Source organism: Perognathus longimembris, chromosome 1, assembly GCF_023159225.1.
Source record: "Perognathus longimembris pacificus isolate PPM17 chromosome 1, ASM2315922v1, whole genome shotgun sequence".
In the NCBI taxonomy this organism is placed as follows: domain Eukaryota; kingdom Metazoa; phylum Chordata; class Mammalia; order Rodentia; family Heteromyidae; genus Perognathus; species Perognathus longimembris.
Genome location: NC_063161.1, coordinates 87,546,818 through 87,568,212, shown reverse-complemented (window position 1 = coordinate 87,568,212; position 21,395 = coordinate 87,546,818). Strand labels below are relative to the sequence as shown.

At 42.9% G+C, this 21,395-nt stretch overlaps 1 protein-coding gene across 11 annotated transcripts in view; it reads right to left on the bottom strand.

The window, feature by feature from the left end:
- The window catches only part of Tle1 (TLE family member 1, transcriptional corepressor), a 103,893-nt gene that overhangs the window by 60,322 nt on the left and 22,176 nt on the right, over positions 1-21,395 (bottom strand). For 7 of the 11 annotated variants that reach the window (XM_048331822.1, XM_048331875.1, XM_048331831.1 and 4 more), the window contains exons 5-6: positions 9,436-9,498; positions 7,100-7,174 (exon numbers count right to left, since the gene is read on the bottom strand). In XM_048331822.1, coding sequence (XP_048187779.1) covers positions 7,100-7,174; positions 9,436-9,498 — 138 coding nt within the window. Of the gene's footprint in view, positions 1-7,069; positions 7,175-9,435; positions 9,499-21,395 lie in introns of all 11 variants that reach the window. The other 4 variants (XM_048331804.1, XM_048331883.1, XM_048331813.1 and 1 more) reach the window with 1 other exon arrangement.

Here is a 21,395-nt window from a genome sequence, read left to right as displayed (position 1 = left end):
ACATCTTCAAGAAATTGAGATCAGTTCTACATTTCAGCTAAACTAGCCAGGCCTACTCTTCCTGCACAATCATTGTCCTACTTACTCCACCTTTGTTCAAAGACCCTCAGAATCTGATGGAGATCAGAGGTCTAGAGCTTAAAGGCCTGAATTTAAATGTTTTTGAAAGTAATCTTTGTGCAGAAACCATGATGTATTTAAAAGCCATCTTTGGCTAGGAGGAAAATGCAAGTTAAATAAATCCACAAGGTGATACCATACTAGAATAAAAAAGCAGACAGGGAGGAGTGCTAGGCAAGTTGTGGCTCAGGAGGGTGCATGCCCAGCAAGCTCAAGTCCTTTCTTGTTTCTTTTGTGCCTGTACTAGGGCTTTCAGTTTGCTTTCTTGCTCCTGGCTGGTGCTCTACACCACTTAAATGATGCCTCTAGTCTGAGCAACTGGAATTTTTATAAACTAGTATGGAGATTTAAAAGGGTACAGGCTACTTTAGAAAATATGATGCCTGTTGCTCAAAAAGTTAAGCATAAATAAAGCTGGGCGCCAGTACTCCTAGCTACTCAGGAGGTTGAGATCTGAGGGTTGCAGTTCCAAGCCAGGATCTGGGCATGAAACTCTATGAGACCCTTAGCTACAATTAGCCAGCAAAAACCTGGAAGTAGAACTGTGACTCAAGTGACAGAGTACCAATGATAGGCAGGGGAAAAAGCCAAGTGAGAGCAAGAGGCCTTGAGATCAAGCCCTAGTATCAGCACAAAAAAGTACTACCACCACCAACACCAATACACACACACACACACACACACACACACACACACACACACATACACAGCACATGTAAGTTAACAGCGCATCAGCAACTTTACTAATGACTAAAAGGCACAAGGACTTAACAGGAAGAATCTGGACACTGTTGCTAAGCTTTGCACTTGTTAGACACCTTGTACTCTCAGTGGGGGAAAAAAGGAAAACAACTTAACCAAAGGAAAAAGAGCAGGCATAAAGATCAACTTCCTTTCACTACTGTTTCTTCCCTAAGGAAATTTAATAAAGGGTTGGGCTGTAAGAATTACAGCCCAAGGAAGGTCACTAAATCTGCTAGTGGACTTAGAAGACCCATGTTTGTTGCAGCTATTTAGTCTTCTCGGCTTGGTAACAGGATATGCATTATTCTCCTAGGGTGAATTTGTTTTATAAAGAAACTTACAGCTGGGTTATTGATGGGCTTTTCCAGGGATTAGCTGCATGCTCATAAAAATAAGAGGCTAACCTCATCCTCTTAAACTTCACATTCTACAATCCATCCCCTAGATAGCTGACAGCTACAGGCAAAGGACAAAAATAACCCAACAGTTTGCTAATCCTTAAACCAATCATGTCATGCAGTACTAGACAGTCCTTTAGGTCTACAACTCAATCTCAGGGACACAAAGTCTCCTTCTGCAGGCACCGGAGTTAGTTTCACAGCCTTTCCTAATACACATAGTCTGACATAGCACATTACCCTCAACTTCTCTTATTTTACAATGAGCTGTTAGAAAAGTACAGACTTACAAATCTGTGTGCGAATCAAGACAATACAAATTTCACCAACATACGGAACTGCTGTAGGCCTTGAAAAAATTATAGTTATGAAAAAAACAAGGCTCCCTATAGCCCAGTAAGTTAGGCAGGAAAATAAGGCTGCCTAGATTAAGCCCTACTTTCTTGAGTTCACCAAGTTCAAAAGCATGTCTTGAGCTCACAAAGTTGAAAAGCATGACCATAAAAATCTACTCCAATTTTCTTTTTTTTTTTTTTGGCCAGTCCTGGGCCTTGGACTCAGGGCCTGAGCACTGTCCCTGGCTTCTTCCCGCTCAAGGCTAGCACTCTGCCACTTGAGCCACAGCGCCGCTTCTGGCCGTTTTTCTGTATATGTGGTGCTGGGGAATCGAACCTAGGGCCTCGTGTATCCGAGGCAGGCACTCTTGCCACTAGGCTATATCCCCAGCCCTACTCCAATTTTCTTATAGCTAATATAGCATTGTGGCCACTACCAAACATCTGGTATTCTGTGGATGAAGGACAATATGCACTGGCCCTGTGATCATGTCTTCTATCTCCATCCAACGCTACCACAACAGTCCTTATGTCTGGGTTTCAAGCCAAGGTGCTGTCTTTCCTTCCTTATGTAGAAGAAGGAAGCCAACAATGTCTTGTCCTCACATTTTCACCCTCAGCAATATGTGTTCTCAAAACTTAACTTTTTCCTCTCATTTTGTACTTGTTTGTTCATGGAAAGCCAAAGGGCAGTGCTGGGTACATATTAAAAGGCAATTATACTGGGTGCTGGTGGCTTTTACTTATAATCCTAGCTACTCAGGAGGCTGAGATCTGAGGATAACAGCTCAAGGCCAACCCAAGCAAGAAAGCCTATGAGACTCTTATCGTTAATTAACCACCAGAATACTGGAAGTAGAGCTGTGGCTCAAAGTGGTACAGTGCTAGCCTTGAGCAAAAAGAGCTCAGGGAAAGCACCCAAGTTCTTAGTTCAAGCCCACAGCTGACAAAAAATTTAAAAACTAAAATTTAAAAAAGAAGACAATTATGCTGGGTGACAGTGGCTCACACCTATAATTCTAACTACTCAGGAGGCTGAGATCTGAGGGTCACAGTTCGAAACTAGACCAGGCAGAACAGCTCATGAGACTCTTATCAATGATTAAGCAGTAAAACAAATGAATAACAACAAAAAACCCACTGGAAGGAGAGTTGTGGCTCAAATGGAACAGCACCAACCTTGACTAAAAAAACTAAAAAGAGATAGCACCTAGGCCCTGAGTTCAAGCCCCAGGACTGGGTCAAAAATTTTAAGGCAAGCATGTAACTTAATGGCAGAACATTTGACTGGGTCTAATCTCTAATATCTACATCCATGAAAACCACAAGAAAAGGAAAAGGTTGTGTAAGAGTAATCACAGCTACAAGTACTCAGCCAACACAATAAACCCATAGGTCTAAATGGGCATTTTTCAGTTCAAGGAGTTGGGACCACATGGTGGGTAAAGGCCACTAGCAAATTCTTGTACCCATAGAAGACGTAGTGCTGGTAGATATTATGACCTAGGTACAGATGGAGGGCACTGAGAAAGCTCAAAAAGCCAGTAAGTGGCAGCCAAGCGTCCTACTCACCTGACCTTGGCCTGTTTGTCTTACCCAGAGCACCACAGATGCAAACAAAATTATGTACATTACAAACACAGGGAGACAAGTGGTTAGAAACAAAATAAACAACTGTGCAATTATTTCTCTTCTCACACTCAACCAACTATTAGCATTACTGGGAGTTGTTTTGTGCGTGTGCGTGTGTGTGTCATATTTTTACTTTTCACTCAAAGAACAACCAACTATCTCCTTTCAAAGGTAAGGAAAATGGAGTAAGAAGCCCAGGGAACATGCTGGGGCGATAGAATACATCTGCACCTTGTACCAGTACTGAGCAGATGTCAGAAGTGATCAGACTATATGCTGAAGATCTGTGCACTTGCCAGGCCCAGCAGAACTTATGGTCAAGGTCAGCCTGGGCAAAAAAAAAAAAGAAAGAAAGAAAGAAAGAAAATTTCAAGACTCCATTTCTAACAATGGCAGTGGCACTTCCCTGCCATCCCCAATGATGGGACAAAGCACAAGTAAGATTGCAGCCTAGAACAGTCCAGGCAAAAAAAAAAGACCCTATCTCTAAAATATCCAATGCAGAAGAGGCTGAAGGCATAGCACAAATGGTAGAGCACTTTAGAGCACTTGCCTAGCAAGCACAAGGCCTTGCATTTGGTCCTCAGTACTACCCAAAAAGGGGATGTGGGTAGTATGCTAGTGACTCAAGCCTGTAATTTTAGCTACTGAGGAGCCTGAGGTCTGAGAATCAAAGTTCTAAGCTAGCCTGGCCAGAAAAGTCTAGGAGACTTTTATCTCCAATGAGCCAGTAGAAAAACAGAAATGTGATGTGGAGGTGTGGCTCAGTAGTAGAGTACCATCCTTAAGCTAAGGGGGAAAAAGCCAAATGAGAGTATGAGGCTCTGAGTTCAAGCTCCAGTACTGGCCCAAAAATAGATAGTCTAGCAAAAACAGTTCAGTAGCTCCAAACAAGAGATACCTTAAGAATCAATATTCTATATAAAAGGCAAGAGGGAAAAGGGTAAGAAATGCAGTAGTTCTATGCAATGTGATAACACTTTTAGGCTGGTGAGAAACAGGCATCATCACTCACTAATAAGGAGACAAGAACAGAGAAATCACAGCTTCCTCTCTTCCTCATCATAAGCACCCACAGGCTCAGGACACAGGCTAAACTCACCTTGAGAAGACTGAACTTCATTCAGGCTTGCTAAAGAGAAATATCATCAACCCTGTCGAGCAAGAAGCTCCTTGATAGTTCCTTCAAGGGAATGAGAATGTTTCAACTCATTTGCATTTTAAAGGGTACTCCTTCATGATCTCCCACACTTGTAATAGATGTCGAAACCGCTAAATTACTATTTCTTTTCTTAGCCTCAAAGTCCAGGCAGACCGAGAGCTTGGCCTTTCCCATTGTTCTTTACTCTATGTTGGTCCCTGAACAGTACTGACAGCTGCTATCAAACCAGGCTTGCGTTTACTCTGCCGCAGCTGCTGCTTGTAGGAACAGTCTCCCAGTGCCCCCTCCCCTCTGGGGAGACAGGTTGACACACAGCATGTTCAATGAAGGGACAAAGGTCCACTGAATTGTCAACCCAATTTTATGCTGCTTCAATTTTCCAGGATGCACACAATTCCTTTCCAGCAAAAAGCAAGCATATGCCAGAGCATGAAACTTACAGTGCAAGATAATTATTGATAACTACAAACTTTAAAAGCGCCTTCTGACATAAATTTAAATAGACCAACCCAAAAACTTCAAAAATAAAAACTGCACATGCCAGGATGTTTGAAGACACACAAAGGGCATCAGTCTTCTGCTCAGCCCAATTCACCAATTTGGGTCATTGTTGCTATGCTATCAGAGCTAATCTGCCTTTATAATCTCAACATTTTTTCCTGGACTCAAGCCATTCAGAAAATTAGCGATTCATCTGCCCTTCTAAAACAACTTGCTATTTTTATTTTCTGTTTCCATTCAAAATGAATATTATCTGGCAACATCTGGTTAATACAATTTCCTCTTTTTGAAAGCATAGGTCCAAGAGATTTGCTGGGGCTAGGCGGTGCCTTCAAGAATATAAATGAAGTCTTTTATTATTGAAACGTTACATGTAGCTGGCAATGAAGTTCAGTGATTGAGTGTTTGCTTAGCATGTGTGAGGCCCTGGGTTCAATCCTCAACATTACGGGGAAACAAAAGAAAAATTACACATGAAGATTTAGAGCCCATCAGAAAACAAACATGTTCCACAAAGTTGAGCTGGGTACTTGAGAACTGCTTTGCATATGTTTTCTTTTAATCAAAACAGGCTTTTCCATCCTCATTCATTTGGGCTAAAAAAATGTTCTGTGCTCCAGCTACAAGTACAATTCCCTATTAGTCTCTGCTAATCAAACACGGTACATGCAAAAGTGCCGGTGAATATTTGATTTGATCTCTGAAATAAAGCAATTCATTACAGAAGGCAGCAGACAAATGCAGATGTAATTGTGTTTTTTTGTTGAATATGATTAGAGAGCCCACTAAGTAACATTCAAAAAAAATGTGAAGGGGAAGAAAGGCTGAGCCTAGATCTGGGGGAAGAGGAGGGAGAATTGTTTATGCAGAGCTAAGCTGTCAAGTGTAATAAAGCAGCTTGAATAAAATTTAAGCTGAAAATCCACTGAAGCTCCCCATTTCAGGGAGGAAAAAGCTATTAAAAGGAAATGAAGGTCACCCTCCCAGTTTATTTCACCTAATTGACTGCCAATAGCTTACCATAGGCAACCCAACTGCAGATCTGCAATTGAGAAACCGATGAAAGGAGAGTTTTCAAGCTGAGGCTCATTCTTTAATCCTCCTTGGCTCTTATGTTTTTTTTCTCCATCTCCAGTTGGGATGTAATTTTAAGCCCTGATGGATTAACTGGTTCTATTGTTTGTGGCCAGCTTTGGACTATGGCACTCTTAATCCGTACAGCAGCATGTCTAATTATCATTACAAAGTGTCTGAGGGAACTATAAAGACCAGCAGGGCATCTTCTCACAAGCAATTAACATAAATTGATAAATGAGTGATTTTGAATCCGCTCAAGGCACTCACACATGAATAAAATCAGAAGGGACCCTCCCCTTGTGTCAGCGACTGCTTTCACTTAGTCTGGAAGGGAGCAGAGCACATGAGAACCATCCTGGGTCCTGCTGCGGGCAAGGTGGGGGACAAACTTGGGCAGAAGGAGGGCACACATGCATAGCATGGTTCACTAAGTTCCTTAATGCAGGCAAGTGACCTGTGATTGACAACCCCGGTGGCCGGCACAGAGTGCTAACTGAACTCCACAGAGGAGAGCAGGACTCCACCGAAAGGCTAGAGAGCACAAGGGCAGACAATTAACGCTTCCTTCCATGGTAGAGAGCGTTCTTTTCATTGGTGTGCCACTTAAAAATTCATGAAAGGGCACCAAAAAAAGGAGAGAAGAAGCAAACAGTTACATAGGTTTGTATACCCTAGAAAGCAAAAGGCAACAGCAGAGAGAACTCAGTGAAATGGTAATTCGGAGACCCATCTTGACCTCACCACAGTGGAAGGGTTTAACACAAAGTATGAAAAAGCATTCAAATTCTTACCTAAAGCTTCCACTTGACTAATGGCCCAAAGGTGGTTTGAAGGGTCACAGGATAAGCTAGAGTTTATTTTCCCATTTAAAAAATAGATTTCTTTTTCTTTCCCCCACTCCCACCCCCCTCCTAAAATTTCTCTCCTATCATCATCCTGATGTATATTTTAGTCTCTTTTCTTATACATCTCAGCACACACTCAAACCCTCTCCGCCCACCTTCCCTTCTCAAAGCAGTCAACATTAAACTACACAAAATTACGTTTATATACATACTAAGCCATCAAACTAATAAGAAATGAAAGCTGGTTATACACACTGTAGGAGGTAGACCTGGTAGGCCACGTACCCCGATGATGGCATTCAACTCTGCCATGGTCACCTGTTTGGCACGTTCAACAGCCTGGGCCACCTGTTGTTGATGCTTTGAAAACAAGAAGAATATGTGTTAGCCACAGCCAAGAACTTCCTTGCACACTCTAGTAACAACAACAACAAAAACAAGATAAACATGACATGGACTGCAGGCTAAAGAAAAGGGTGGTTAAGCTAGAAAAACTGCTTCATCCTGGAATCCCTGCTCCTTGGGAAGCTGAGATCAGGAGAATGATGGGTTTTGAGTTGAGCTCCAGGCCAAAAGCTCTGGAGACTCTCATCTCAACCAATAAAAAGTTGGATGTTCCAGCCAGTGGGAGACATAAATAAATAGGAGGATCATAATCCAGGATGGTCCAGGCAGAAATGCAAGACTATTTACTTATGGGGTGGTAGGGGGTGGGGAGGTTAGCCTCAAATGGTATGAACCATTAAAAAGAACCTTGAGAAGAGGACTTGTTAGATTGAGGCCTGAATAAAGTTCCTAGCTATTTAGTTATGTTTGGTCTGTGTTGGTACTGGAGCTTGAAGTTAGAGTCTCATGCTCTTGTTTAGCTTTTTCTCTCAAGGCTGGTGCTCTACCACTTAAGACACACTTCCACTTCCTTTTCTTTTTCTGAATTAATTGAGCAACATTAGGAATTTCTCTTTCTTTTAGCCCTTTGGCTTTTAGTGGAAAGACGATTCCCTCCATTTCCCAACTCCACCCAGAAGTAAAAATGCACCCACAAATCAGCTGTGGGAGGACTGAGATCAACAGCATTAAAGACTAACAAACAACTAGATTTTAAAAAAAGGTTGGCAGTGAATGAATCATCATTCAATGGCATATGACAAGTAAAAGCAACCCCTAGTATCCCAATTCCCTGCTCGCTGAGCTTTCTTCCCAGTCAAGATACATTCTTCTTTACACATTGAAAACACTTAAGACACATTTATCAGCTTATATCCAGAAAGTAAACCTTCCAAAGCAAAACTTAAAGATAGTGTTGAGTCAACTTCACTGATTACTCATACAAAGCTCTTTTCCCTCTCAACATGTTAAGATAAACTTCAATGTGCTTAAATAAAATGGCTCATCTTATATGTCTGTGACTCAAGCTTGACATAGCATAAAATATACATTTTATCCATAAGACTATCACCTACTCCCTCCGTGAATAGCTCCAAGTTCAGTCCTTGATAAGACAGATAGGAAGTCTGCCTGCATGGTGGTCAGTTTTCATGGGGCCACTTTGAATTCAGCATGAGAAAGAGGGAAGGAAAAAAAAAAAGTCAGGCCCCTGTGATTCATGTCTATAATCTTAGCTATTCCAGGAGGCTGAGATCTGCTAAGCCAAATCAGGCAGGAAATTTTGTGAAATTCCAGTTAACCACCAAAAACAAAAGCCAGAACTCAAGTGGTAGAGCAGCAGCCTTGAGGGAAAAAAAAAAAAGGTAAGGGAACAGCGCCTAGGCCCGGAGTTCAAGCCTCAGTCTGGTACACAAAACCAAACGATGGGCTGGGGATATGGCCTAGTGGCAAGAGTGCTTGCCTCGTATACATGAGGCCCTGGGTTCAATTCCCCAGCACCACATATACAGAAAATGGCCAGAAGTGGTGCTGTGGCTCAAGTGGCAGAGTGCTAGCCTTGAGCAAAAAGAAGCCAGGGGGGCTGGGGATATAGCCTAGTGGCAAGAGTGCCTGCCTCGGATACACGAGGCCCTAGGTTCGATTCCCCAGCACCACATATACAGAAAACGGCCAGAAGCGGCGCTGTGGCTCAAGTGGCAGAGTTCTAGCCTTGAGCGGGAAGAAGCCAGGGACAGTGCTCAGGCCCTGAGTCCAAGGCCCAGGCTCAAGTGGCAGAGTGTTAGCCTTGAGCGGGAAGAAGCCAGGGACAGTGCTCAGGCCCTTAGTCCAAGCCCCAGGACTGGCCAAAAAAAAACAAAACAAAAAAAACCCCAAACCAAACAACCCCCCTCCCTCCCCAAAAAACCCAACAACAAAAAAGACAAAAGGCCAAACAAATCCTTAGCTATCAAGCCTACATTACTCAAAAGAAAGGAAAGAAAGAAAGCTTTCTGTGTGGTAGTCACTTTGCAGTTTTCCATAGGGGGGAAAAATTAATTTGGGGTTGAGCTTCTGTCACCACTTGTGCAGCAAGCCTTCAGATGTGTGAGACAGAATAGCAGGGGTTTACACACTTCAGCTGTAACAGATGTTCTTCACACTTGTTCCTTGTGATAAAATTAACATCTTAAAACTAGCTAATTTGCAAACAGAGAAGCAACATAATTGCACTTTAACAGCTGAACAGTTTTACTTACTTCCTGAGACAGAAATGGGATGACTTGGGCACAAATCGTGTTCAATCTCTTGGCGATTTCAGTCTACAAAGACAAAGCCATACAAATGTTTAGAACGCCTCACAATCAGTTTGAAAAGGTGAAAATTTTCATACCGTCAACACTTGGTGCGCTTCTCCTCTCTCCCGGGAAGACAGAAAAGTGTTTCTCCCGGTTGTTACTGATATTTATCTTGAGAGGAAAAGAAGACAGCCGCCTCCCTTGCAAAGTACAACCCACATGCATAGTTTATTGGTCACTTAATAAAAAGACAATGAGTGGCTTAATTGACTCAGAAAATCTACGTGGTTTAAGGCTATCTAGCCATTTAAATCTAGAGATTAGAAACGCCATAATATGCTTTTATAATGATGGCATACTGTGGCACATTGATGCAATTACAGCAAGTTCAATTAAACTGGTATCAGAAGTTATAAAGCCTGGGTTTTCAAAGATGTGAGTTAAGGTAAAAGGAAGGATAAAGGACCCAGTGACTTCCTGCCAACTCACCCCAACTTTTGCACAACAATATGACTTTAATGTTAGTAGCATCCTACACGGTCTCAAAAAGTCAAGCAAACCAAGGAAACAGTACTAAAAGCAGAACTCAAGTTGAAGGCGATGGCTGATTCCTGATATCCTGGGTACTTGGTTAAGTGTCACCAAATACGAAGACCTCATTTGCAGGAACCAGGGTTCAGGTGAAAACAACAGCAGGTGATCTGAACAGCTGTCACATTGGCTGTTGTGAAGACAACAAAAAAAAAGTCCCTACTCACTTCCAAATCCCCAGAAGTCCACACTGCCAAGGGTGGGAGTGGGAAGTCCTTTACTTCCAGCCTAGAGCAGGGAGCCACCACCCCCTCTCCAACACCCCACAGCTGTGCAAAGCAGCTCTGCTTTCCTCTAATAATGAAAAACCAGTTCTGAGAATGGAATGGAATAGAATGGAATAGATCTGTAGAGAGACCTTACCAACTCCATCATTTTCTGTCTATGTTTACCAAATATTGTCTCTATACCAGAATTAGACAATAAAAAGGATCAAGAGAAGAAAATTACAAAGCATTCTGGCCATACCCTTGAGAAACAGAAAAGAGAGTAAGACAAAGTAGAAATCCCAGGGACTTTACAATCCAGTTAAGAGCCACTTTTTGTCCCCAAACACAGTTGTTGTTTTTCTGGGACTGAGTTTAGCCCAATTCTTCCCTGACCACCGATGAGCTGGGGTTACAGACCATACAATGGAAGAAATATCCTAGAAAGGGAAGTGACTGGTTTAGAAAGCAAACCAATGACCTTGCTTTAGAATAATCAGGGCAAAAAGATATTAAAAAAAAAAAAAGTGCATCTGTGCCAGGTGCAAAAACAAAACTTAGTCAGCCCCACCCAGTTCTTTTTGATCACAACCATCCAAGGTCATGGCTCTCATAGAAAGCAAGGACATGCTTCCCTTTCCTTTGGAGCACGGTTATGCACACGTGCAGGCAAATACATATCATACATGTAAACATATGTATTCAGGTAAGGGGATTCCCTGTGCTACATATTCTGTGCTTTCTGCACCTTCCCCTTCTTAAGGTTTTCCAACTGTAGAAAGCACATGTGCTGTCGGGCACCGGTGGCTCATACCTGTAATCCTAGATACTCAGGAGGCTGAGATCTGAGGATCACAGTTCAAAGCCAGACCAGGCAGGAAAGTCGTTGACACTATTAACTCCAATCAACCACCAGAAAACAGGAAGTGGTGCAGCAGCTCAAAGTGGTAGAGCACTAGTCTCCAGCTGAAGAGCTCAGGGACAGAGCCCACCAGGCCCAGAGGTCAAGTCCTACTACCAACAAAAGGAGAAGAGAAAAGAAAAAGGAAAAAAGCACACGTGCTCAGGGTGGAACACTTACTAGGCTAGTGTGTACAAGGACCTAAGTTTGATCTTTATCATCACAAAATATAAAGATATATGCTGATTTTAAACACACACACACATACTGTACACACACAGATGTATATGGACAGAGAAGCATAAAAATTAAAATAAGGCCAGGCTCTAAGAGGCTCACAACTGTAACCCCAGTTGCTCAGGAGGCTGAGATCTGAGGATCACAGTTCAATGCCAGCCTGGTTAGGATAGTTTGTGAGACCCTCATCTCCAATTAACCACTAGAAAACCAGAAGTGGAGCTATGAAGCAAGTGATGAGTGCTGGCCTTGAGCAAAAATTAAAAAGCTCAGGGACACACCCAGGCCGAGTTCAAGTTCCAGGACTGGCATGCATATGCATACACATACACACACACACACACACACACACACACACACACACACACACACACACACACAGAAGGAAGTAGTGGTGGAAGAGTAGGGGGGAGGGAGGCCGAGAGAAAAGAAGACAGTAAAAATAACCCTAAATCCACATTCAGGAATAATCATAGGCAATAAGGTGGCCTTGGGATGTCAGCATTACCCACATGCAAAACCTATCGAAAACAATGTACTATTAAAGGGCCCCTGATCTATGTACTCTTCTATAGTATTTCCCACTCAAGTCAGACATAAGTATGAATGTACTCTATAAAGATACACGGGGCTGGGGAGATAGCCTAGTGGCAAGAGTGCCTGCCTCGGATACACGAGGCCCTAGGTTTGATTCCCCAGCACCACATATACAGAAAAACGGCCAGAAGCGGCGCTGTGGCTCAAGTGGCGGAGTGCTAGCCTTGAGCGGGAAGAAGCCAGGGACAGTGCTCAGGCCCTGAGTCCAAGGCCCAGGACTGGCCAAAAAAAAAAAAAAAAAAAGATACTGATGATATTTAAGCATTTCTGGCACCAGAGGATATTTATGTCCCATCTAATTTTCCATAATTATAAACTATGTACCAAATAACCCTCCATGCAGATCTCTAAAAGGACTCCCTTGTAAGTGAAACTTCTGTGTCAAAGTGTTTGCATATTTTAAATTGTAATGAGTGGGGCCAAAGTGCCCAGTAGAAAAGCTATACAAACTCACATTATTGCCTGTCATGCAGTGCTTACTCTCCCACCCAGAGTCAATATTGGGTTTTGTTGACCTTTTTTTAATCTTTATCCATCTAGTAAATTAAAAAAAAAAATGACCTCATTCTTATTTGCATTACTTGGATTCTTCCTGAAGTTAAACATCTTTTCATGTATTTATTGGCCCACTGTATTTTTCCTTTCTCCTTTTGCTGGTGTTTAATCACTGTCTTTTTGTAGTGGTTCTTTACATAAGACAATTACTGACCCTTCCACACAGCTTGCCATTTGTCTTTCAACCATTAATATGGATTTTTAGCTGGATAGGACATTCAGTTGTTAGATGGCCACACTGAAGAATTTTTTTCCCACGCTTCTGCCTTTGGGGTAAGGATTAGAACACAGCAAGATTATATAAATCATTCTTCATTTGCTTCTGGTGTCACTACGGCTGCTTTTTGTACTTAATTTTACTTCATCTAACTGGAGTAAATTCCAGTTTAGGAAGAAAAAAAGGTCCTCATCTTTTTCTAGAAATAGTAACAAATGTGTTGGTACACAGAATGTCTTCAAGGTAGACCTGAACATGGTTGGAGGATAGGAAAGCCCCATTTTTACAAATGCCTGTAATCCCATCAATCAAGAGGCAGAGGCAGGTAGATCACAAGTTCCAGATCATCCTGGACTATCTTGAGTCTATATATTGACTATAAGGTTTATTAAAGTAGGTAGTCGATAAAGGAGAACACCAAGTGGAATTCAGGCAAGAGAGAAAAGTTTATACCTGAACTGCTGGCTGAGATGATGCATGGCCAGAGAAGGGGCAACCCCAGACTGGCCCTGCCTTTCTAGGTCAAGGGCAGGGAGGTATAGCCAGGTGAAGGAAAGTGGCTGCCTTTAGGTATGCCAGTTATCTAGGTAACACAGGTACTGGGTAGAGACTTTAGACAGACAGGGGCATCCGCATGCAGCCCTCCCAGGGTGGACCTCACATTGACTCAAACAATGCAAGCAAGACAAAAGAAAAAAAAAGAAATTCATGCTGATGCCATCATTTCTGTCCCAGTACTAGGGCTCGATCTCAAGGCTTAGGCCTCGTCCTTTAACTCAAATCGGGTTCTCTACACAGCTCTACTTCTAGATTTTTTGTTATTATTTGAGGATAAGGGTCTCATATGCTTTCCTGCCTGGGCTGGCTTTGAACTTCAATACTCAGATCACAGCTTCCTGAGTATCTAAAATTACAAGTATCTGGGATCTTGTATTACAGCAATCCAAAGAAAAACAAAAGTAACACAGGCCAAAGCTAACATGAAATGGAATAGACCAGATATGATTAAAGCAAGAAGAATAAGGTTACAGATCAAATACAGATCAAAACTTAACCTGATGAGGAATCATAAAAAAAATCCAAGTCAACTGTGAAAATCCAATTAAGTAGTCTAGAGAAGTTAAGAGAAATAAGATCAATGGGGAAAAGGGGATCTTTTCTAAGCTGTCTCCTCCCTCTGCCAGATAATACAACCTTAATCTACCTTGAACTGTGCACCTGATCTGAGCCAAAAGTCCTAAGTTCAAATCTTGCCTCTTGTTATAAGAACAAGAGAGAACACTGAAATGCTGAGCTACGCTTGGCCCTCCATCTGTTAAGAGATAGCTGATTATTACTTCTTCACTACGGGCACTGCAAAGGTGTGGTATGCACCTAAAGTGCTTTGTAAGTTGTAAAATCAGCACCTCCAACTCTGCGGGAAGGATTTCACAGTGGTGAGGGCAGCAACAGGAAACTCAAGAATGATGCTTAGTACTATTACCTTTGCCACCAGGTCATGTTGCTAGGATTCTTAATTTAACACAAATTAACAAGGAGGAATGTTCCTCACCCACCCTTCCATTCAAGGTCAAGGAGCTTCACACCATATTTTGCCTCTCCTGACAACTCCCAAGAAAAAGCTATGCGCACTAACTGTATTTTCCACCTAGAAATCATTTTTCTGCTCAAAGCTGAAGGCACATTTTGTACCTGCTAGGTCACAATGTTTATAAATAAACTTTCCCTGAACCTGTGCTTCGGACATTGGGTGAAATAACAACAATAAATCAGCATCCAAGAGTTATCCCCAAACCAAATCTTCAAGGAACTCTCTGACCCAGAAACAGAAGACGCTGGCTGGGTTTGCCCCAAACAGCATCAAGCCTTCCCCCAAAGGCAGCAGGAAGCAGGGATCTAAATTACCTGCCTAGAACATTCGCTTATGCTCAGTGCATGCCCATGTCAATGTCCCTCAATGATGTACATATGATGGCAAATTTGCCCTCATAATCACAAAATTCAGGTTTGGGTTTGAGAAAAACAGTACCAGGTGTCCCAAATTAATCTAGTTCAGAGTTTCATCAAAATCAAGGTGAAGGGGCTGGGGATATAGCCTAGTGGCAAGAGTGCCTGCCTCGGATACACGAGGCCCTAGGTTCGATTCCCCAGCACCACATATACAGAAAAACGGCCAGAAGCGGCGCTGTGGCTCAAGTGGCCGAGTGCTAGCCTTGAGCGGGAAGAAGCCAGGGACAGTGCCCAGGCCCTGAGTCCAAGGCCCAGGACTGGCCAAAAAAAAAAAAAAAAAAAATCAAGGTGAAGACTGGCACTGGTAGCTCACACCTGTAATCCTGGCTATGCTGGATGCTGAGATTGTAGGATCTAGGTTCAAAGCCAATCTGCAAAGGAAAGGCTGGGAGACTCTCCAACTAACCACCACAAAACCAGAAGTGGAGCTATGGCTCAAAGTAGTAGAGCTCTAGCTATGAGCAGAAAGGCTCAGAGACAATACCCAGGCCCTGAGTGGAAGCCCCACACCCAACAAAAAAAAAAAAAAAAAAAAAAAAGGAAAAAGAAAAAAAATCAAATTGCACTAATATGTATATACTTTCTATTTGCTTCTCCAAACTGCTATTCAAACCTAAGGGAGCCCCAGCACCATCACCACTCTTCAAGGCCTTCCTCAATTCCATTCAGGAGTTGCTTTTGCCCATAACACCAATAAACACAATCTTCTCTGGGCTTTTTAAGATTCTCCACAGCACTTACTGTTGTTTCATAAACTACATCTATGTGCTGAAAAGCAAATGCTGCATATAGCTTCCACAGTTCCCTCAGGTCTTCTGGCAACAAGTCTTCTCAAAACAACATGATGGGAAGCATGAAAACAAGACTCCTAGTAAATACTCCGATGTGTCTTCATCAGACCTCTGCCATTAAAACCCATCGTGGGTCCATACTCAATGGAAGTTAGGAAAGCAAAGGTCCATTGAACATTAAAGGTGAATCTCCCTGCACTCCCTAAACTCCGTCACACACCAAACCATTACTACTTGATCTTAGGAGTAAAGCAGTGTGTACAAAAATTCTTAAGTTCAAAGGCATAACATCCACTATGCTAGGCAGGCACAGTGGTGCATGTCTGTTATCTCAGCACTCAAAAGGCTGAGACAGGTAGATTCAAAGTTAGCCTGAACTACATAGCAAGATCCTGTGTCAAAAAAGAAAAAGAAAGAGAAGAGAGCCAGGAGCTGGTAGCTCACGCCTGAAATCCTAACTACTCAGGAGGCTGAGATCTGAGAATCATGTTCAAAGCCAGTCTGGGCTGAAAAGTCCTTAAGACCCTGATCTCCAATCAACCATCAGAAAACCAGAAGTGGCACTGTGGCTCAAAGTGGCAGAGGGCTAGCACTGAGCACAAAAACTCAAGGACAGTACCCAGGCCCTGAGTTCAAGCCCCACAACCAACAACAACAGAAAGATTCACATACATGTGTAGTTTAGTTGAACCATGACCAAATACCTTAAAGAAAAGTAATGAATCAAAACTTGGAGGAGGGGGATATTTTCTGTGTGCTATTTTATTTTCCTTTCTTTTCCTTTTTTTTTTTTTTTTGGTGCTAGGACTGGGGCTTCACCTCAAGGCTTAGGTGCTGTCCCTTGGGCTTTTCACTCAAGGCTGGGGCTGTATCTCTTGAGCCATACCTCTATTTCGAGCTTTTTGCTGGTTAATTTGAGATAAAGTCTTACGGACTTTCCCACCCAGGCTGCCTTCTAACCATGATCTGAGGATCATGGTAGCTAGAATGAAAGGCATGAGCCAGTGGCACCTGGCAAATACTTAAAAGGGATTTTTTTTTTTTGCCCCCAAGGTTTTTAAACTACAGATTTCATTTTCTGAGCATCTGAACTGAAGAGTTTTAATCCCTTGTCTGATTATAAGCCTAAAGAGCCAGCCCACTCCTCTACCACATAGAGAAACATACAGTGAGTGTTGCCTGAAGCTCCAGTCCAAGCGAGGACTACATTAAGAGTATTGACCACAGGTCTCAAAGCGAGTCAGTGGCACACTGCCCAGTCACCCCATAGTGAGGGAAAACTCCACCAGGATCAGAATTGCAAATTGATGGATCATACAAATGGTGCTTATACTGAGAGCTGGCAAAGTGATCTTGTGGTTTGCCTGAACCAATCAGGAAGCCAAGAGGAAAACACATTGGACTGTTTGTAAGAAGCATCTGGCGACAGATAACATGGTCAAGAACATGAAAACAAAGCACAGAAAAGGAAGTAAAAGGATAACTTCTAAATCTCTTCTGACCAGAAATTTCTGGAGGTGTAAAATGACAACCCTAACCACAGGGTGAAAAAAAAAATGTTCAACCTCTCTAAGCAATCAAACAAATGCAAATTTGGTTGTAAGTAAAGGTGGTCATTTGTAACCAGTTAAGATGGCTTACAAATAATGAATAAATAAAAATTTAGTAGTTACAAGTCCTCAGGAGATATGAATGATCACATATTAGTGATGCCAGTAAATCGTCTTGGGAAGCAAATCAATGGGCAGTGTGTTTCAAAGAACATGAAATTATTCAAACCTTTTGTTAGGGCATCCCACCACTAAGAATTTACCCTAAGGAAATAGTTCAAATAAGAAGCATTCCATGTATGAAACTGTTCTGCGCAGCACTCGTTTCAAGGCAAGCAAAAAAAAAAAAAAAGAAGAAGAAGAAGAAGAAGAACGAAAGAAAAAAAAGAAGGGCCAGGTATAAGATGGATACCAGAACTGGGCAGTTGTGGCTCACACCTCTAATCCTAGGTAACTACAATTTGAAGCCAGCCCTGGCAGAAAAGTCCTTGAGACTCTTAGCTCCAATTAACCACCAAAAAGCCAGATGTGGGTGGAGCGGTGGCCCAAGTGGTAGATTGCTAGTCTTGAGCCAAGAAGCTAAGGGGCAGGTCGCCCAGGTTCTGAATTTAAGCTTTAGTACCAGCACCAAAGGGAGAGAGGATAGAGGAGAAATAGAGAGAGATTGGTAGCAGTTGAACACATGATCATCTATGGGGTTTCTGGAAAAGACAACATTTGCTCTCCTGGCAAGTCACTTGTATAATATTAAGGGAACCACTGAGTACATTTTACTAAAATACCCGACACATATGCTAGATGGAAAAGGGAGAATAACACAATCAACACCTGGTGGGAGGGGGTCGTGACTGTGTGGAGGTAGGGAGTTAAATGGGCCAAGCACCATTAGCTGAGACCCAAATAAAGTTATGATACCCTGAGGTAGCAGGGCCATGGGTGACCTCCACCCCCACCCCTACTCCTCCTCTATAACCTTGTGAAAACTTCCCTTTATTCATTGTTGAATTGGAAAGAGATAGCAGTTGTTGAGCCCACAAACCAAACGCAACAACAACTGAAAAACCCTGAAACCATTTGGCAACCTGACCCTCCTATAATCTTCAAATCACACATGAAGAAACCAACACAGAGGAAATGATTTGTTCAAGATCATAAAGCAAGATTAGAAACCACATATCCTGCCCAGTCTTTTCTCCAGGAAGCAAAAGTGGGAAACTGGGGCACACTCAACCAGAAACAAGAACTGATAAATAAACTCAGCCTTGTTTGCAAAGCAGCCAAGCTGGCTGGCCATACAGCCCAAACAGGACTGCAGCTGACAAGGGCAAGGCCATGTCATAGGTCAGCCAACAAAGGTACCATAAGAGAGGCTACCTGATTGTCAAGATAGGGTCATTGTACTTCTGTTACCCCTGCAGGAAGGCTCTACAAGACAGAATAGGCATTTTATAAGGGACTTAGCTTATAAATTGTAAGCCAGAAATAAGCAAGCTTCAGCCAAATTACATTTCAGTACCTTCCCTCCCAGGCATAAACAATTATGTATCAGCTCTTAACATCAGAACCCCTAGCCCATCAAAAGAGTATAACTCAGGATGTATTACTGTGTACCTCATAGTGTGTGTGTGGGGGTGTGTGTTGGCTTCCCTTTCCTAAGCAAAGTTTTCCTCTGCCAAAACGCAGCCTTCAAAATTATCTGCCCCTCAGTGGCTTCATATCTGAGCACCATGCTTTGCCAATATGTTCATGAAAAGCTAAATTTATCTTAAATTCTAAGGCATCAAGGTAGATTTTGGTTGAGAGCAAGTATAGCACCAGGTGGGGTAGTGCAGACCTATAATTCCAACACTTAGGAGGCTGAGGCAGGAAGATCAACAATCCCAAACCAGGCTGTGGTGTACAGTGAGTATGAGGCTACATAGTGAGACCCAGCTCCAAAAAAGTAGCATCAATAAAATGGCTAATAATATTTTGGGATAACTTAAAAGAATGTGAGGTATACCAGGCACTGGTGGCTCATGCCTATAATCCTAGCTACTCAGGAGGTTGAGATCTGAAAATTGCAGTTTGAAGGCAGCCTGGGTAAGAAAATCTGTGAGACTCATCTCCAAATAACCACCAGAAAACAAGTACAGCTGTGACTCAAAGTGATAGGGTGCTAGCTAGCCTTGAGCAAAAAAGCTTAGAGACAGTGGCCCAGGCTCTGAGTTCAAGCCCCATGACAAAAAAAAAAAGAGGTTTGTTTGGTTTATTATTGTTTCTGTGTGTGTGTTGGTGGCTTTACTGTTTTTTTCCCTGTGGTGGTGATTGAACTCAGACCTTAGTATAAGCTAAACACAAACTCTTATCAAGGGGCAGCACTCCCAGCTTGTGGGGTGATACCTGTACATAGAGGTTATAATGTAAATGAGGGTGGCTGGTGGTTTCACCTGAAGGGCTAAGTTAAAAGCCCAGGTGGCTGGGTCCCAGCCTGAAGCTTCTGATCGAGATCTGGACCTGAGAACCTGTATTTCTTTCTAACAAGTTCCAAGTGATCCTGAAGCTACTGGACGAAGGGCCACACTGACAAGCATTGCCACTGATGTATTGCCACACAAAACAGGGCAGCACCTGCTGCCCAGCACCTGCCAAGCCCTCTGGCATCTCTCGAATCTTCGCAATACCAGGTTTCCTGTGGGAATGGACTAAAAGGTTAAAATAACTTTCCTAAGGTCTGAGCAAGTCAGTGGCGAGGTCAGGCCTGCCTGCCTCTGAAGGCCTGCCACTACACTTGACCTTCTTTGTTTGCAATCCCGTGGAGGAAGTGTGTGAGGGGGGACATACAGAGGTAGTAATCCTCGCTACTCAGGAGGCTGAGATCTGAGGATTAAGGTTCAAAGTCAGCCTGAGAAAGAAAGTCCTTGAGACTCTTTCTTCAGCTCACCAGCAAAAAGCCAGAAGTGGAGGTGAGTCTCAAGTCGCAGCCTTCAGTGAAGAAGCTCAGGGGCAGTGTTCAGGCTGAGTTCAAGCCCCAGGTACAGCATGCATGCATGCGCACATACAATCACAAATGTAAGCCCAGGATATAGGAATGCATTTCCCTCCTGTGGAAAACCTGGAAACTTCATTTAAATGATTCCACCCATGACAATGTAATCTTGCCCCTTCTCCAAACCTATGATTGAGCCAAAACAAAGAGTACCAGATGACAGAAACCTTTTAGTGGCTCAACTAATCAGAACATAAGTCCCCAGTTACTGGCAGATAATATGTTTTATGTTCCATCTTGCCCTCTGTTTGGCAGTTCTTACACCATTCTAAATCTGAGCCCTGGCCAGCTGGGCCCAGGCTTGCTGTAGCCTTCCCTGTGAGTAGTTCACACTCTAGAAACAGGAGGGGTTAAAAGAAAGGAAACAGCAAAGGAAGTGGGGGGGGGGGGGGAGAGTGAGGACACTGGTGCTGCAGGCTGCCAGCGCAGAGATAGCCACCTTAATTGCTCCCATTCTCTGGCTCTGAAGGCAGATTGCAGGGCCTGCATCTCTGGAGAAAGCTCTCCTATCTTCTCAGGCACTCTCAGTAGAGCAACTCAAGTGCCCTTAATTGTTTATGTTCTTAATGCAGAGCCTCTTGAATGCATTCATTTTTAATAGCAGGCTTAAGTGTGGGGCCCATCAAAGAATGACAAAGCAACTCTATTCATTGGTTCTGCTTCTTGCAAGGATGGTCTTTTGATTTATTTGCAAATGACAAGCTTGCCAGGCCCCACTTGAGGGCTGCTTTTTTTTTTAATTTCCCAAAGAATTCAGTTGCGTTTTCCAAGATGAAGTTGAGTCTGCAATGCAGTGTGTTTGTGTAAATCCCACCCCCACCCCCCTTCAATTCGTTCTAATTAATGACTTAAATGTTTTGACCCAACTGTTGCCAAGCAGAGCATTTGGGCTTTAATTTGTCATTTTGGTAAAGATGCATCTTTGACAAAGGCTTCGCAGCTGTTTCAGTTCTTAACTAGCACATTTCCATTATTCAGAAACCCTTGTTATGGTTCAGAAAGGGCTGTTCGCAGGAAATCGTATTGACTTGTCCCAGGATGAAAAAAAGGCCAGCTTTTGGTGGCCTTAAAGGAAAATGCACTCTTAGGTGCCACAGAAGGCTTTAAAGCCAAACTTCACAGAGTGAATCACTAAATATCAGGGTGAAGTCACTGCCTATTGTTCTCCCTGGAAACAGCCAGCCTCTCCTTGAACACACCCCAGGCCCACACCTTCCACTTTCTGCAAAGATCCTAGT